This window comes from Phyllostomus discolor, chromosome 3, assembly GCF_004126475.2.
Source record: "Phyllostomus discolor isolate MPI-MPIP mPhyDis1 chromosome 3, mPhyDis1.pri.v3, whole genome shotgun sequence".
In the NCBI taxonomy this organism is placed as follows: Eukaryota; Metazoa; Chordata; class Mammalia; order Chiroptera; family Phyllostomidae; genus Phyllostomus; species Phyllostomus discolor.
The window spans coordinates 104,017,884-104,036,880 of NC_040905.2; the positions used below are offsets into that span (position 1 = coordinate 104,017,884).

At 44.3% G+C, this 18,997-nt stretch overlaps 1 protein-coding gene across 1 annotated transcript in view; it reads left to right on the forward strand.

The window, feature by feature from the left end:
* The window catches only part of CPPED1 (calcineurin like phosphoesterase domain containing 1), a 123,521-nt gene that overhangs the window by 79,646 nt on the left and 24,878 nt on the right, over window positions 1–18,997 (forward strand). Inside the window, exon 3 of the mRNA XM_028526443.2 lies at window positions 3,729–4,151. Within this exon, the coding sequence (XP_028382244.1) occupies window positions 3,729–4,151 (423 nt within the window). The remainder of the gene's footprint in view (window positions 1–3,728; window positions 4,152–18,997) is intronic.

Genomic DNA, 18,997 nt, shown 5'->3' on the forward strand with positions numbered 1-18,997 from the left:
GTGTCGCTCTCACTCCCCTTATCCTACTCCTTGCCCTGCTCTGCTCTCACAAACAGGCTGTAATAAAAATTTCTATTTGTACTTTTTTTTTCACACATGTTGTTGGGAAGATTTCCAGATATTTAAATGTTGGGGTCAAAGTATATGTTGGTTTTCAAATTTGAGTTAAGGAAACACTTCTACTCCAGCCAATACTGTAAGAAATGACCTGTCTCCTCATACCCTGACCAGCAAATTGTATTGGCAACACATTTTGGTTGTTGCCAGGTGGGTGGGTAACACATCAAGAAGGATGTGGACAAGCTGTTTAAGAGATTGGACCTGAAATCATAGTCTTGCATCTCAACCTAGAAACTGATGGAGAGCTCCCTCTTCCCCATAGTGTTCACCCTGCAGCTGCCATTGGCTCTCACCAGGAGATGGTGTATGTACCCATTTCCATTCATAGCTGAGGACAGCAGCTTGGAGTCAGGCCGGGTTAACCCCAGGTGGGACCTGAATTTAGTGCTGCCGGATACAGCAAATAAAAGTACAGGAATACAGCTGCTGCATGGGGCACACTAATGCTAAAATACTATCTGCTTGAAATTCCACAGAACTAGACATCTTGTGTTTTATGTAGTAGCCCTACCTGGGTGAAAAATCCATTGAGCATCTTATAAACTCTGTGACCTTGAATGAGGGCTTTACCTGTGCCTTGATTTCCCCATTTGCATTGGTAATTCTACTGTGTCGGGTTCTTATAGGAGCAGATGAGGTCATCTGTGAAAAGCACTTGGTTGAGAACACAACAGGCACCCCCAAATGGAAGCTGTTTTCATCTGTTACCCTGGCTTGCACGCTCTTTACCGCCCCACTTCCCAAAGGGTGCCAGGTTGTTATTCTGGCCTCTGTGCTTCAGCCTGCAATTTCTTTGCCTCGGAAAGCTTTCTTCTTTCTTCAGCAGGCCCGAATTCCTCCTAAGCCTTTTGATGTTTGATTGGAGCCTTGCGTGCTCTGGAAAGACTCTCTTACACCTCACAGCTGTGTAGGTTACCCCATCCTGTGCTTCCACAGGGCCAAGGCTTGTATCACATAACGTCACAAGTCACGTGATGCCCTGTCTGGTTTCCCTTCTGGACTGTGAGCTCCTTGAGAACAAAGATAACTAAATTCCTTACACTGGTGTGGCCATGACCCAGCCCACAGTGGGACAGCAGGTGTTTGTTGAATAAGCGCCTCTCTGAAGACAAAAAACTTCTGTTCTGCTAGCTTTATGATAACTGGGGCATTTTAGATTTTGCCTCTGACTTTGAAAGAGCAGTGAGTGTATTGGAGTTTAGCTGTGAAACTTGTATTAGCTTTTCATTATGTCATATATTTAAAATCCCAAATGAGACCAAAGATTTAGGGGCATAGCCACTGGTGCCAAAATTCAGATTATAAAATGGAATCTTAAACGAAAAAGAGGCAGTCTTTCTAAATGAGACCCTATCACCCATCTGATCCCCCAGCAGCTCTAAACAGGAATGAATGGTCATTTCTTCCCCCGAGGGGACTTGCCAGTACCACAGGTAAACCTGCTTCTAAGTGGCCTGGAACTCCTTTGTCCCTGGACACTGCATTGTCTCTTGTCAGCATCAGCCTTGAACAATGTCTTACATGTACCAAGTGCCTAGCAGTCTTTGTTAAATCAAGTATTCCATCATTATGTATGTACACACTTTATAGGAGCATCAAGGTTTGTCTGTAAAGAACATAAATACTAGAGAGATGATCACTTTGGGGGAAATAATTTATGGAAGACGGTGGCCAACAGTAGCAAGTTCAGACAATGACAGACATTTACATATTCTCTCCTCTGTTTTCTTACACAAAGAGGACAAAGCTTGCACATATTTACATGGTATTTTTTTGTTCCATTTCTAGTATCACAGTCCTGTTCTAGTTTTTATTTATTTACCTCCTGCCTGAAAACCATAAAATCGCCTCTCTGCCAGCCCCTCTTCCTCCACTCATCTCTCGCTAAGTCACCCCGTCTGCCCTTGGCCAGTGAGTCTTTATGAGGACAGAGTCCTGATGTGACAACACCCTCAACTGTCAGGCATCTGACAAGGTAGCTAAAAGTAAATGAACATGCAAGTTGGCAGACTTTCGAAGAGAAATGGGTTGACCCACAATCATTTGTAGTGGTGACTTAACCAAGTCTTTCAGAAATTGATATAGATCAATAGGCTAAAAGCAAAGAATAAAGCCATATGAGATCTGCATCACAGCATTACCAAGTGTGGCTGAGTGAACATAGGAGGAACTGCATATTCAACAATTAGAGAATGCACACTGTTCATAAGCTCACATGGCATATTTAGAAAAATTAACATATACTTGCTGTAAAGGAAATCTCAACTCCTGCTAATCTTTTTGCAGTAATAATTTCTAAGATGGTTTTGTGTTTCCCTTTATTTCTTTCCCAAGTTATTTCTACCTGTTCCTATTTCACCTCTTCCTATTTTATGACTGTCTAGGGGAATTCCTTTATTTCTGCTTTATGATCTTTCTTAGCTGTAATTGCTTCATTAAGACTTTTTTGCTCTTTAATTCATGGTGGAATGACATATTGGGTATAATTTTCATCTGCTTATGGCAACCTTTTTCAGGTGAGTTTCCATCAACCTTTGGGAAGTAGGGTTCTTTTCCATCATTTTTCTTAGGCTGTCTTTGCACGACACTGAGCGTATTCCTCAGGACTAACGTGGTGCGGGAAGTGTGTCCTTTCCCTGGTTTGCTTTTCTCAGCAATGCTTCATAACAGCGGAAACAGGTTGGAAACACTGGAAACTGACTCCCCAGTGTGAAGGGCAGAATTTGTGTGTCTTGGTCTCATATTTTTTTTGCCCCTACTAACTAAATCAGTGCCTTATACGTAGTCTGTACTCAGTAGTTATTTGTTGAATAAATTAGCACAGAAGGGCTAAAAAAAACCAGATGTGTAATTGTATATTTTAAAACCCATTTATTAAAGTTTTAATGCATTATTATGAGAAATGTGGAAGCCAGGAATCTGAGGGAAGAGGGTCCCCACATGTATGCTACCTATTTTGCTAAATAATCATCTCCACACTGAATCCTGTGTACCAGGAAGGATACACTTAATATTAAGATGTTGAGGCCTTACACTTTTTCACATCACTGGTAGAATATAAAATGCCTCTTTCCCTGTGTGGGGCGCATTTGGCAAGATGCATGTGCCCGTTGATCGAGCCATTCAGGTTCTAAGAATTTTTCCTATAAAGGGGCACACACAGTTCACAAGGCCACATGTGTAGTATTAAAAACTTCAGTTTGGGACTGATGTTCAAAGCTGGGCCCACACACTGTGGGGGTGCACATCATGACCTATTAAGATGGGGCAGAAGAGTTACAACTATTTAAATTTATTTTTCATCTAAATACAAGATAAAAATCGAGCTGCACTAACATTGAACATTACGACGACTCCACCATCATGCAGTCAGCAGCCTCGGGTCAGGTGGCTGCTTAGTCCTCGAGTCCAAGGCATCCAGAGGGAAGGAGGGATCAGTCCAGGGGGGTAGCAGTTCCCATCTCACTTGTTGATTTGTTTTTAACATGTGATTGCTCCTGCAGTTTCCTTGTGCTCAGTTCAATGGATTTCTAGATGATTCCCTCTTATTTTGAGTTAGTGAATGTATAAACCACCCGGCCATTAAAGGATGTGACCCTCGTTTTCAGGGGCGCCCTGGCGGAAGGAGCAGACGGAGGACCTGCAGCGGGTGCTCAGAAATGTGGACAGTGAGATCCCACTGGTCCTGGTCAGCGGCAACCACGACGTGGGCAACACCCCCACCCCGGAGACCATCGCGGAGTTCCAGCAGACTTGGGGAGACGACTATTTCAGCTTCTGGGTTGGGGGCGTCCTCTTCCTCGTCCTCAACTCCCAGCTCCTTTATGATGCCTCCAGGTGCCCTGCCTTGAAGCAGGCCCAGGACCAGTGGCTGGACCAGCAGCTGAGCACTGCTAGGCAGCAGAAGTGCCAGCATGTCATCATCTTCCAGCACATCCCACTGTTCCTCCAAAGCATGGACGAGGACGACAACTACTTCAACCTCCCCAAGACCCTTCGGAAGGAAATGGCAGACAAGTTTGCCAAAGCAGGTAGCAGGCGGGACTCCAGGTATCTGGGTGGAAGAGTAGTCTGAAGAAGGTTTCCAGATCCTTGTGCCCCGCTACAGCCTGGCAAAGGGGAGAGGGGATGGGGCTGTAGACAGAACTAGTGTCTGATCCCACCTCTGTCACCATCTGTAAAATAGAAATAGCAGAAGTAGCTCTCAGGCTGGTCGTGTGGATTAAGTAAGAGGCTGTAAAGCATTGGAATAAACCCTAGCCTACAAGGACTAAAGTCGTGGGTAGCTCTCCCAGCTGAGGGTGGGGGCCCTGCAGGTAGGGCAGGGGCAGGGTCTGAGTGTGACAGCGTCTACCCCTAGAAAAGGGAGCTGCTCCTGTCTCCGAGAAGCAGGAACTTGTCCAAGGGCAGATGATCTTTAAGAGCCAAGCTCCACACTCCTTTAGATGTCACCTGGGAAATCCTGGGGTGGGGCTGCGGTGGGCAGGTCCTGGGGCCTCATCAGTTTTCCTTTAGAGCAGGCTGAGTTCTCCAGGACCTGGGAAGAGAAATGTATTTGGGGTGATCTTAACTTAAACGTGTTAGTCTGTGGTACATTTTTAACTGGTCATGCATTTGACGCCTGCGTACACACACACACACACACACACACACACACACAAGTAAGACGCTCCTTCTGCAGAGATCTCGGTTTCTGATGGTGTGCTCGCGCACGCACCTCGTTTTTCCAGGCAGCATGTGCAGTGCCCCTGTCGTGAAAAACGGTGCAATCTGAGCCAGTCCCCTGAGGTACCACGACTTGGCAAGATTCCAGTTTTGACAACTGTTGTGTCTTGTTTTGGGCCTAATCCCTCCTTTAATATCTTTCTGGAGTGTACTTTATCAGACTTTCCTAAAATTTACATTTATTTGCTAGAGGGTAAGGAGAGAGAGGTGGGCTAACCAAGTAGCAGTCATTCATTAGAATTAAAAAAAAAATCCTGACACTTTTCTTTTCATCTTTGAGTATTAAATGAGTTCGCATTTACTTGTGAAAAGTACAATAGGCCCTTCTGTGTTTTTGAGGCATTTTACAAAAATCTTGCATAATTGGAGACATTTTCCAACTGTTCCATGGAGATGAAGTTAGAAAATTTCTATTAAGGGCCTTGAGATTTTGTGCTTTAGTTGGTGCAGAAAACCATTTTGATGACAAGGAAATAAAGTGTCAAGATGGCATCAGCACCACCGTGGAGACTATTTTGTAACAGAGAATAATGTCAGAGAGAACATTTAATGCCACTGAAATGATTCCTTTCATATCAAATGTTCAGTGATGCAAAGGCTGTCCCCGTGGCAACTCTTTGTTCTCCAGTCTTGTCAACGACAGTCTTAGGTGGCATGTGGCTCTGGGTTTCTCATCGTAGGATGGAGCACGTGAGGACCCCAGCAACCGCAGATATTAAGACTTGTAGATATTTACAGAGAGCCCACAGCTCTTTGGGGAAGCCTGCTGCTCCCCCACAGGAACTCCAGAGGGTGGCCTCATATCTGGGATGCGCCAGCCACCTCCGCTGTCAGGCTGGCTGCCTTGCAGGCTCAGGAAGGATTTGTTGGCACACCCAGAGCTGGTCTGTCTTGGAGGTGGACTCCACTTGCACTGACTCACAGAAACTAGCATCTACCACAAGAATGCCAATTAAATAATTTAGGGCATGGCTGAAATGTTCCCCTCAGCCCCAGCAGCACAGCCCTGAAGGCAGAGCAACATGGGACCCCAATTTTTAATCAGGAGGTTGGTTGAGGCAGAGCAGGGATCTAGGTTTCTTATTCTACTCTGAATGGCATCAGGTTCTGGAACCCTGATGGACTGTCTCCAGTAGGGCCCCCTTGTCCAGGACGACTCTAATATGTCACGTGAGTTTAATTCTACCTCCTTAATATCTCTCTAGCCTGTCCAGTCCTTTAGGCCACCATCTGGGTCACGGCAACAGCTCTGAAGTGGTGCCCCTGCCCTACCCTTCACCATTCCAGTCTGTCTCCACCTAGCAACCTGAAGGGCTGTAGCTCCGCCGCCCCCTCATCCCCAGGATAAGGCCAGCTCCTCACCCTTCCCCACCATCTCTGCCTCATGCATTTCACCTGGCTAATGCCTCCTCACCTCTGACACCTTCAGTATGAGGTGCCCCCTGGCCCCATCCACTTTTCAGCTTTCCTTGATCCAGCAGATTTGTATGTCTTGACTTGTCTGAATCCCCCACTAGACTCTAAGCTCCTTGAACACAGAGATGCTGTTATAGTTACCTCTTCATTCAGGAGGCCTGGCTCAGGTCTTGGCTCATAGTAAATGCCTCATCAGTGTTTCCAGGATCAACGAAGGACTGAAACTGACTCACACTCCTTCCCTCAGTGACCGAAGCGCCAGTGTGCCAGGCACAGAGCAGACCAAGTCCATGTTTCTGCAGAGCCCACACATAGCATGGTGCATTGTGCGTGTCATCATGTGGCCTCCAAGTCCTTTGGCCTTGTGCATCTTTCTGCTCTGATCCACATGCGGGCATCCAGGTTCTCTAAGCAATCAGTTTCTCTCTTCACAAGTGGCTCCCGATATTCCCACCAGGCACCACCTTCACGTGTGAGAAGGAGTCATCTTCTTGGCAACTGGCATTAGGACCTTCACCTAGAGCTGCTTATAAGGAAAACCAGAGAGATGGGTGCTCTTGCTGCAGTCACCTGTCAGTTTTAGTGGCTTAACCATTCAGGCTCTTAGCTTAGTGGCCTTTCAAACAGAACAAACCACAGGCAACATCAGGAAGAGGTTTGATCAGGTGGGGCACAGCTCTGGCAGGCTGAGTGACTGCTTGGTTTGGAGCTCAGGTAGGCGGGCTGGCGTAGGGAATGTATGCACCTGTAACTCAGTAATGCAGATTCCTTGGGTCACAGCAATGTAATTTGAGCTCATTTTGGAAAGTCAGAAGTTCAAGTGACATTTTATAAAATTAATTAACTCAAAGACCATGATAAAATTGGGGGCAATGATAGCAAGGTGGTATTTCATACTGCCTTGGCTTTTTCCCTCCACAGCAATATTATTCCCCAGTACTATTTCAGTCTCATTTATCTCTGTGTGTTAAAATGCCAGTATTCAAAAATATGTCAAAAGCTCATCAGAATATCCAGGGTAGCTTTTAATTATGATAATTGTGTTGTTATAAAATATCCTTTTAAAGAGCACATTCCTCCTCAAACCACCTTGGAGGTAAAACCCAGCTTCTTTCCAGCAAGCTTAATGAATAATTCTGAATCATTGTGTGGGATGAATAAATGATTTAATAACGAGCATCAACAATCATCTCACATTGTTGCATTAATTTCCAAATGGGATGAGGCAGGTGAGTAGGAGGGGTGTTACTCTACCGCGGGCCACCCTGTGTGTGGGGATGTGACCTCCGAATGAGGCCTGCGAGCCTCTCTGCTCAAGTTTCCCTAGAAACGGATGCATTCTGTGTCTCTTTCTGAAGCGCAATAAAGAACCCTCTTTGTGTGATGTGAAACGTTGTCATTAGCCAGCACAAAACAAACAGTCATCAGGGCGGGACAGACGCGCAGACGCCAAGCGGCACCGTTATTTTCTGTCCTCTTTTTGCCCTGCCTGAGGATAATTGAGTTCATCACATCCACGGGATGTTCAAAGTGGTCTTCCCCTTCATTCACCTGAGACCTAGCTGGAGCTGCACGGACAGATAGTAGATAAGGAACTCCTGCCTGAGCCTGGCCATTGTCTCTGTCTCGAGTGCCTTTTCCAGCAGTAGGTTAGTTAATATGTGACCCAGCTAATATAAATTCCAATCTGAAAACTCAACCTTAAAAAACAAAAGTTTAACTCTTTAACTGCTTGTCTTGCTGTCTCAATACCTTTTGTTTTTTTCCTTTCTTCCGCAGAGATTAAGACTGTGTGTAGTAGAGAGCCCAGAGTGAATTTGGCAATTATGAAAAATCCCCAAAAGTGATCTCTCCTAGAAAAGTTAATGCATAATTTCACAGAATTATAGTTTTATCCCTAGTATTTATGCTTAAGAAAAAAAACTAGAGAGAGAGAGCTCTTAGCCCAAGGTTATGGCCTAAGAATTTCAAAGTGTCAAAGAACAAAAAGTTAGGTTTCCAGGTTTCACTTTATAGGAAAAAGAAAACACCAGATCATACTCCTAGCATCTTATTACATTGTATTGAAATTATTTTATGTCCTGGCTTTTTTTTAGGAAATAGGATACCAACTGTGTTCACCTTTTTAAGCCCAGTCCCTAGCCAAGACTCACATAGTAGTCCCTCAATAAATTAATGTTGGTTAAATGGAACTGGTTTAGACTTGATTCAAATCTCTTTATCGGCAGAATCATAGGTAATGTTTGTATTACCTGTGAATCGGTGTTTACCAACTGACTTGTGGATAGGAAATGCATTGCTTAGAGCAGGGTTGGCAAACTTGCAAACATTTTTAGCAGGGAGTCAGAAATTGTGGACCACAGTCTCTACAGCGACTACTCAACTCCGCCTCTGTAGCATGAAAGCAGCCACAGAGGGCACGTGAAGCAAATAGGCATGGCTGCATTCCAGCGAGAGTTTTTGACAAAAGCAGGGGGTGGGCTTACAGGCCACAGTGTTCCCGTTCCCGGCTCAGAGAAACGTGCCCCTCACAGCGTGTCACTCTTGCTCTCCCCCGTGACCTCGTCCACACTGTGCACACGTCTAGTTCCAGGACGCTCTGGTGACTTCACTATGACAGCTGCCTGGCTCATGGCCCAGAACTAGGCTCAGGTTCCTCTGCGGAGAATGTGTCCAGGTGAGACACGTCCCATGGGAGGCCTGTGATGTAGCTGGAGGTGGGGTGGAGGCGGAAGGGTACATGGAGGCCTTTCACATCTGACAGTTGACTGTTTATTTTAAGATGTGTTAGAAAAAATATAACTAGCTCACGAATTTAAGGAAAGTAGTAGGTAAATAATAATATGGGTAGTATGCAGGTAAGGAAAAAATGGAAATTGACGTGTTCGTGCTGACAGGATGGGTGACACCGTGTCACACCGAGGGCGAGCAGACAGGCTTTGACTTTCGATAGGCCTAGCCTCCGCTCCTGCGGTGCTGCCCCCCAGGCGAGTGGCTCCACATGCGCTTCTGAACACCTCTCTGCCTTAGTGTTCTCGCTTGTTGACTGGGGGTTGGTGTGACAATCAGACAGAGTGCGGGGTGTATAAAAGCACTTGGCACCATGCCTGGAACATGGTACGTGCTTGATATGGGTTGCTTCTTGTCATACATGCTGAGAGCTGCCAGCAGGTAATCTTGCTTTGGCAGGGGGTCTGGCTTTGTCCTTGAGTTAGAGCTGGGCTTCTCACCCAGGTGGTGCTGGCAGGAGGGGGCAGGATCTTGTGAATGCCCATGAGACCCTCCAGGCAAGGACAGGCATGTTTGGGGACATGCTTACAGTGTGCTACCATAACTTTATAAATTGAAAAAGAAAGGAATTAGCAACTCTCTATAATACAAACTACAGTAAATGAAGCTACACAAAAAACTTGTTGGCTCTTAGGAAGATACAGTTGTGGGGAATCTGAGATTTTTCTGGGTGGATGAGGACTGCATGTTATTTTTAGTTTTATCTAAAGGGTATATTAGAGGGTGTATTAGTTTTAAATGTTGGAAAGCACTGAACTAGATGGAAAATTTCTATGGAATTTAAATTGATAGAATTTGAGGGGTTTTTTTTTAATTATTCATTTCTAGAGAGAGGGGAAGGGAGGGAGAAAGGGAGGAAGAGACACATTGACTTCCTCATGTCCTAGATTGCCTCTAGGACACCCCCAACTGGGCACCTGGCCTGCAACACAGGCATGTGCCCCAACTGGGAATTGAACCAGCGACCTTTTGGTTTACAGGCCAGCACTCAACCCACTGAGCCACACCAGCCAGAATGACTCTTTGTTTATTTTTTAAAGCACATACCTTGCCAATTAATGTGTTAGTAAACACACCTTTGAATGCATAACTTCATAGTCATATTTTTCTGAATCTAGCTTCTGTGTTCATAAGGAAATGACAATCATCTTATGATACCCTCTGTTTAAAATGCATCTAAAGAACTGTCTTACTTGTTTCTCTTTTTAACCAACTTTCAAGTGAAAACTTGCCGTCTTTTTTTTAAGCATGTGTAGAATCAGAGTTTTTGATATCACCTTTAGGAGTTTCCCCTCATTATTTTTTATGATTTGGTCTTGTGTTCATTTTGCCAGTCAATTCAGCATAAAACATCATGCTTTAGTCATTTGACGTGTGTGTTTCATTCTTTATAAAACTAGATAAAAGACCAACTGCCGAAGCTACATCTGGTGTGAAGTGATGGATTACATTTCCCACTCCGGAGGTATCCCTAACAGTTGGGCTAATTAAAGCTAAAATCAAGGCCTGATGGTAAATATTTATAAATTGAGAATCTGGCATGTGTAAATGTGTGCTGCTGGCTCCCAGAGTTAAGTCAACATTCATTCGTTCAGCAGATAGCTTGGGCCCGGTACTGGGCAGTGGGGACAGAAAGGGACAAAACAGATAATGGTCCTTCTCTGGTATTTAGATCACACTTAAACTAAAAATTTAAAAAACTTGTTGAAAGACTCCCATTGCAACATTTCGAAAAGGAGCCCCAAGTGCATGGAAAACAGTGGTGTCTGTTTATCAAGTCAAAATAGTATATCCTCTCTTTTTCAGGTCATGTTTTAAAAACAGCAATTAGTGTCATTTTCAAATGAGCAGTGGGATTCCTTTGTCAAATTGAAATATCCCAGCCATGGCCGGGGAGCTCAGTTGGTTAGAACTTCATCCCACTACACCAAGGTTGCGGGCTCCATCTCTAGTCGGGGCACATGCAAAAATCAACCGAATGAGCGCATCAGTAAGTGGAACCACAAATCAATGTTTTTCTCTCCCCCTCCTGTGATCTCTCTAAAATCAATAAATAATTTTTTAATTGAAATATCCCTTGTTTAGCTGAACACTCTTACTTTCTGGACTAGCTCAGGGTATTTTGTATTTATTGGACTTGCTTTCACTTAAGAGGTATTGACCCCCACTATATCCCACAGTATAAGTACACAAATTCAGGGTATTGCTATGTAAAATAAGCTAGAAACTGCTTTCATTTTATTTTTCTATTTTACTTAACAGAAATGTTTGCATATTGATGATTCATGTGGGAGTGAAAGGATGGCACCCATTTGGGCAAAGCCCCCTGGTGCAAATGAGGCTCCTCGTGCCCCTGCCACAACCCCCAGGACACTGACAGTGCGTGCAGTGTAGGTGAGGACACCAGGCACACGGCAGGAAGGAGCAGGGAGCAGAGGCCGTGTGTGGAGCATGTGCGGTGCTGCCTGAGCCCTGTGCCTCCACCTGGGCCACCCTGCCTGGGGAGGGGCTGCACTTCTGGCTCCCTTGGGGGATGGTGATCCCATTTCCTCTGTGGCAACACTGAAGAAAGACAGCTAATACAGCAGTTTTTCTCCTGAAAAAAGCAAACAATTAACAAGCTTCTTGAGAGCCATCGTAACAATACTCAGTTTTCTTCTTACTCGCTGTACTGTCAGTGCTGTCCTGACCGTCGCCGCAGTGTGCGTGGCGACCCCACGGGACGTCGGTGTTCTCTGCACTTCTCGGACCCGCAAGCTCGAGTCCTAGAGGCTGAATCACTTGTTTGGGTCACAGAGCTATGGAGCAGGGATCAGAGGACAGATAGTCCAAAATCTTGTTACAGTGTCAGTAGTGCTATTAATATCATCCATCTGAATGTCATCAATGTCATTATAAAAATATTTAAATGACAACATTAGCTAAACCAATGTGTAAGAAACACATTTTCTCTTTTTCTACAAGTTCATACCTCTGACCTACTGGAGGGTCAGAGGTTAAAAGCTGGATCGCTGGAGTGTTGCTGGAATTGGAATCCAGGTGTGGCAACTGTGTTTTCTCCTGCTGCTCTGCCCACCCTGTTAGGGTGCCACGTCCCAGAGGCAGCCTCATGATGTGCCACCTGTGGGTGCTAAAAACCACAGGGGAACCACCTTCCTCGACTGTCAGTGTTACTCTATAAGCCATTTAAAACACAATTAACATATTGGCATAATTGCTGCTTACTAAATTCTATGCTTCAAGGACCACTGTGATTTAATAGACAAGGAAACTGAGGCACAGAGAGACCAGTCAGCTTACCCAGATTCACACAGTTGGGAAGAGGCAGAGCTGCGCTCACATCAAGGGCTCTGACTCTGGGGCCTGGCTTCTGAACCACGTTGCTGTCAGGGTAGTGAGTGGAGTGTGCGTCAGGTTTGGTGTTCACAGCAAGATAAGAGGAGCCAGGCCAGCAAGTCCCACCTGCTTACCTACCACACCCACTCTCCACCTGCTCTTCGTGAGGTCTGTCTCAGAGAAGGAGTTGGCTCAGCCAGACGCAGAGGTTAGAATGGGAATGTCTGAAGGGTCTGCAGAGTAAGGGTCCAGGGAATCTTCTGGGCATGGAATTCCCCTGTGGCTTCAGCAACCAGCCGTTTTTCTTTTAGTGTAAGCCTCTGAGTTCACTCTTCCACCTTGAGTGAGTGAACTGTGGCTTCTGCAGTCAAGATGCTATTTTTGTTGTTTTTCCTGAAACAGGGAAGCATCTGTACCACCTCCACGGGTCTCTGAAGGGCTGGCCAGGGGAACAAGCTCAGCTGGGCTCTTATCTGAGGATCATGGGCTCCTGCCAAAGCTCACTTAAAAAATGGGGACCATAGCTCATAGAAAAGTAGTGGAAAAATAAAAATAAATGTTGATTTGAGACATTAGCTTGATAAAAAGACAAATTATGCCAGCCAGTTTATTTCAGCTTGATAAAGTGTTGGTTGTTACTGCAAATATGTGTCAAGTCTTAGAATGAGCAGAGAACAAATCTCATGTCGGCTTTCTTTCCTTGGCCAAAGTTGTCTAAAATAATTGTCTGACAGCATCCTGCACCTTACATTGGGTGCTGGCAGCAGCATCATGGAGGGTCATTTTTGTAAGAGAAAAAACTATTTGCAGGTTCATCAGTTTTCCTAAGGGTCTCTTTCTGAATCTGTCAATAATCTAGTTACTGCCCTTCTCAGGAACTTAAGTGTGTGTTTACTCTGCCAGAGCTTTATTTGTCAGTGACTTCCCCGTAATTCCACAGTTCCCCAGCATCACTTTCTTAGCTTTACGATATTTTGTGTGTTTAGTATGACTTGTGATTTAACACAAAGGTGCTGTCTGCCTGGTTGCACGGGTTGGGGTGTTTTGCGTAGGTGGCTTGGTTTATAAGCAGTCCATTCATCAACGTTTTCTTGTTATTAAAAAGTTCCATTTCATACAACTGAAGTCATGTCATTTGAGCATTTTAGAAGCATAGATTATGTCATACTTTTTATTACCTCATGTCATTCTGACCACAACCCACAGGTAATTTGTACTACATAGATACAGCATATTCATTGAACTGTCTACATTATTGGACATTTAAGCTGTTTCCACTTATTTTCTGTGGTAAATACTGCTGTCATGAACTACTTCATGCACAAACAAGCCTAAATCTTAAAATTGTTTATGGGTGCAAGTGGCGTGCCACCATTTTGCTTGTACCCCCGCTTTGCGCATGCTCCACCCTCCGTGACGCACGTTTCCCCTCTCTCCCCGGTGCCCAGGCCTCTGCCTCGCCCCACTCCGCTGGAGTGCAGGGGCGGCTCCCACCCTTCCCTGGACTCCTGAGCAGAGGTGTGTCTTACTTTAGGACTTCCGGTCAAGATGGAAGCATAAGTAGACACTGCTTGCCTCCTCATGAAACCACAGCAAAAATTACAACTGGACTACAAAACAGCTGTCACCAAGAATCATCAGAAAATCATCAAGAGCTGTATGGAAACCCAACAACCAAGGCATTAATGAAGTCCCAACCTGATGGGTAGGAGGAGTGGAGACACGGAACCTGCGGTCCCACGCCCATGTGTGGTGGATAAAAATCGGGAGGGATACCTTGGGAGTGAGGGATCCCAGCCCCACAACAGACCACCCAGCCCAGGGTTCCAGTGCCAGGAAGATACTCCCCATAACTTCGGGCTGTAAAAACCAGTAGGGGTTGGGGCTGTGGAAGAAACTGAGATTCTCAGGAGTCTCCTCTTAAAGGAGGCGCAGTGGATTTAGGACTTCCGCAGACTCACTCCCTCTGGGCTTTAGCACCAAGGCAGAAGCTGAAGGGCACCAGTGGCATACAAGGAGAAACTGAAATGTCTGGGGAAGGCTTCCTCCCAGACAAAACTCCAGGGGTTGGGCAGCAGCTTTGTTCCCTTTCTGAGTCCTCTCCCACACAGAGCCACAGAGCAGCTACACCATATTCAAGATTCCATCAACCTGGTTTATACCTGTTGTCCCATCCTGGAGATTACCTAAGGCTCTGCCCCATCCTGTTTACCATTGTGCTTTTCCACAGTAGGCCATGTTTCTAAGACAGAGAATCAAAGCAGCTCTACGTAATACTTAGAAACAAACACAAGGATGCTGTCAAAATGAGGAGACAAAGAAATATGTCCCAAATGAAAGAACAGAACAAAATTCCAGAAAAAGAACTAAACAAAATGGAGATAAGCAATCTATCACATGCAGAGTTCAAAACACTGGTTATTAGGATGCTCAAGGAACTCGGTAGGTACTTCAACGGCCAAAAAAGACTGAGGCAGACATGAAGATTACACTCAGTGAAACAAAGAAAAATGTACAGGGAACCAACAGTAGAGAGGATGAAGCCAAAAGTCAAATCAATGCTTTGGAACATAAAGAAGACAGAAACATTCAATCAGAACAGTAAGATGAAATAATCCAAAAAAATAAGGAGAGGCTGAGGAACCTCTGGGACAACATCAAACACACCAACATTTGAACCATAGGGTTACAGGAAGGAGAAGAGAAAGAGCAAGAAATTGAAAACTTATTTGAAAAAATAATGAAAGAAAACTTCCCTAATTTGGTGAAGGAAATAGACATACATGTCCAGGAGAATCCCAAACAAGAATGAATACAAGGACTACTGCACCAAGACACATCATAATTAAAATGCCAAAGTTTAAAGATAAAGAGAGAATCTAAAAGCAGCGAGAGAAAAAGCAGAGAGTTATCTACAAAGGAGTTCCCATCAGACTGTCATCTGATTTCTGCAAAGAAACTTTGCAGGCAATAAGGGACTGGAAAGAAATATTCAAAGTGATGAAAAGCAAGGACCTACATCCGAGATCACCCTATCCAGCTAATCTATCATTCAGAATGGAAGGTCAGATAAAGTACCTACCAGACACAGTAAAGCTAAAGGAGTTCATCACCACCAAGCCATTATTATGCGAAATGTTAAAGGGACTTATTTAAGAAAAAAGAAGATCAAACCTATGAACATTAAAATGGCAATAAATTCACAACTGTCAACAAATGAATTTAAAAAACAAACTAGGCAAACAGGCAGAACAGGAACAGAATCATAGATATGGAGATCATTTGGAGGGTTATCAGTTGTGAGGGGGAAAGGGAGAATGGAGGAAAAGGTACAGGGATTAAGAAGTGCAAACTGGTAGGTAGAAAATAGACAGGGGATGTTAAGAACAATGTAGGAAATGGAGAAGCCAAAGAATTTATATGCATGACACCATGGACATGAACTAAGGGGGGATTGCCAGAGGGAATTGGGGGAGTACCAGGTAGAGGCAGGCAAAGGGGGAAAAATTGGGACAACTGTAATAGCATAATCAGTAAAATATATTAAAAAAATTAAAATATTGCTTGTACATTTTTAAATTTATAAAATGAATGCCTGAAATTGGTCTTAGTAAGGCACAATATGACAAAAATGGTGTTTTGTGGACAAGGTTCTGCATTTTCATTGGAAGAGTTATTGGAGTTCTTGCCACTGGTATGGGGTGCCTTACTTACTGTTACATTCTTACATGCACGCAAGTAAGAATGTCTTACTTGTGAACATTTACTGTGCTTGCTCTCTGCATTTGGAAACTGGGGGACAAAGATAATAATCATCAGTTCAATTCTCAAGAAACTCAGAGTCTAGGGGGAAAAGTCAGGAAAGGAACCAAAGCCTTCCTATCAAAGTAGAAGTCTTAAAATGGGGATTTCATGACACTTTAGAAAGTTTTAAAAATATTTCAGTTCCTCTCCCTATAAATCACATTTGAAGATGTGTTATTACTTTGCTAACTACTTGTTGTATAGGGTTGTGGTTTCCCTGAAGAATGTGTGAGTAGTGTCCCACCTGTTGCCACGGATGACCATTTTATCCTTCTTTTCTATTTTCGTTCTTTCTTCTTCCTTCATTATGTTTTTCCTTCCTTCCTTTACTTTAATTCATAACAGCCTTTACTTCATGGCTGTGTCTGCATGGAATCACTCCATCAAATGTGTGCTCTGGGGGCACCCATGCAGCTACTCTGGTAGATTTGGAGTTGCCTGTTGTGTTCCAAATCCAGATATCATGGCAAAGACCACTTTCAAGGGAAAGAAATCTTTTTTGGCTGATTGAGTCATCAGTACATGGAAGCACTGTGATTAGTGCCCCCGATTCCTGTCTTCAGGTCAGATTTATGGAATAGCCATGTTTAACCTTGTCAAGGTCACTGACCCTCTGGCCAGAGGTGTGCAGTCCTTACAGAAGTAAAGCCAAGTGCCTCTGGGACAGCAGGGCATGGTAAAGGGACTTTGTAATTATATAAACATTATAAAATTATGATTTTTTCTCTTATGAACTGTGAAAACATATTATGAGATGTTAATATTTGTTATCTGTGGGTGGTGGTAATGTAAGTGTTATCTTACTTTTTGGACTCATCTGACTCTTCTCAGTTTCTCAAAAAAATGAAAAAAGAATAATGAAAAGAATCCCTTTAATGAGGTCTAGGTCGGGGGTTGGCAGACTGTTTCTGCAAAGGGCCAGAGAGTAAATATTTTAGATGTTGTGAGCCAGAGGCAACAGTGAGAATATTACATTGGTACATGTCTTAATCTAAATGTAGCAATTTAGTAAAGGTGAGAAGCATTCTTAACTCACGTGCTTTACAAGCAAACAGACAGTGAGCTGTGGTTTGCCGACCCCCGGTCTAGGGACTTAAGATCAATCATTGTTAACATATATTTGAGGATAACAATTACAAAGCCATCGATTTTCAAAAATGTATGCCATTTAGCACTTTTCACGCTTAATCTATCTAGCCACAAGTGCAAGGCTAAAATTGAAGGGAAAAAAAATACTATCTTTTCACTTCTGGTTGACCATGTTTTAGGTATTTTAATAATTCACACTCTGCCTCTGAAGTGTGTTGTTTGTTTCTCGCTTCCAAATTGCCTCCGAGTTGTCTTACCGATGTGGCCTAAGGTTGCGGAGCCCTCTTCCCGCCGTGCCACAGCACTGCCTCCATCCTATTGAACACACACATCCAAAGGCATTTCTCAAGCAGTGGAAAGAATGTCCAGAAGATCATTGACAAAACAACACTTCCATGCAATCCTCCTGAATCCTACCCTGTTGGGGAAATCCTAGGACCTCTTGGAGAGCAGGCAACTCTATTATTTAGAAAGAGCTCCCAAAGGCCAGCTTATATAGTTTTCAAAACCAGATTGTTGGTCACCCATAAGGAGTTACTGCTCTAAAATGTACAGGGTAGGATTACGTCCTTTTGGCTGCACACCAGCTCACCGGGCTCAGACAAGGAAGTTTATCATCTCATGCAAATAGAAGGCTGGGTGGCTCAAGCCCTCTGTTGAGCTAATTCAGGGACCAGGGCCTGCCTTAATCTGGCTCCCTGCTCTTCATGCAGCCCTTCTCCTGGTTGGACCTTTTCAGGTTGCTGTCACAACTCTGGACATCACTTGACAACCCCCAAAGGCAGAAAAGGGGACGTGTTAAAAGAAACAGCACCTGTCCCAGGACACCCAGCTGGCATCCTCCCCGAGCTCCCTATTCAGTCCTGGGCCACACACCCTTTCCCAGCCCTCGAGTGGCCACAGGAACAGAAATGCTACAGCTGCCTCAGTCCTGGTTCTGGGGATGAGGCCCAAGACCTCTCAGAGTAAATTTCCCAGAACAAAATTAGGATTCTTTTAGCAAAGAGAAAAATGTATGATATTAGGAATCACCAGCATTTCTCCCATGGCAAGGCAGAAAGAACCCCATGCTCACACCTTATTTCAAAAACAGTGCCAAAGAAACATTGTGTTCCGGTATGCAATGATGAGCCTGTGCTTGGGTTTTAAACACATCATCTCCGAGATTCACAGCAACTCCATGAGGGATCTATTATCACACCCTTTTTAAAACTGAGGAAATGGGTGTTCCGGGAGGTAAAGGAGCTTATCATGAAGCATTGAAGTATCAGACAGGATTTTAAATCAGTGCTCATTCCACTCTCTCGTACTTTATCCCATCAGGAGGCCTGATGTTACCCACAAGAGGGTAACACCCTCTTTGGTAATGCTTTTGCAATATCAGAAAATATTGGAACTCTTCTCCTTAGATAATATTGGCAAAGAAGAGAGATTTGAGTTTGTCCTCTAGGACAGCTAATAAAAATGTAGCTTTTGAGCTGCCACAAGTTTCACATATCCATTCATCCATCCATTCAGTTATCCAGCAGCCGTTTTTAGAGCAGCAGCTCTGTTGTTTGTTCTGGAGGTGGGTATTCAGTTGAACATGTTTGGTCTCTGCCCTCACAGGCCAGTAGGAGACACCAAGGCGGGAACAAGAAATTGTAGGACAAACGTAGAGGAATGTTCAGGGATCACAAGGAAGGAGAATCCATTTGGTCCAGCTTGGCCAGGACTG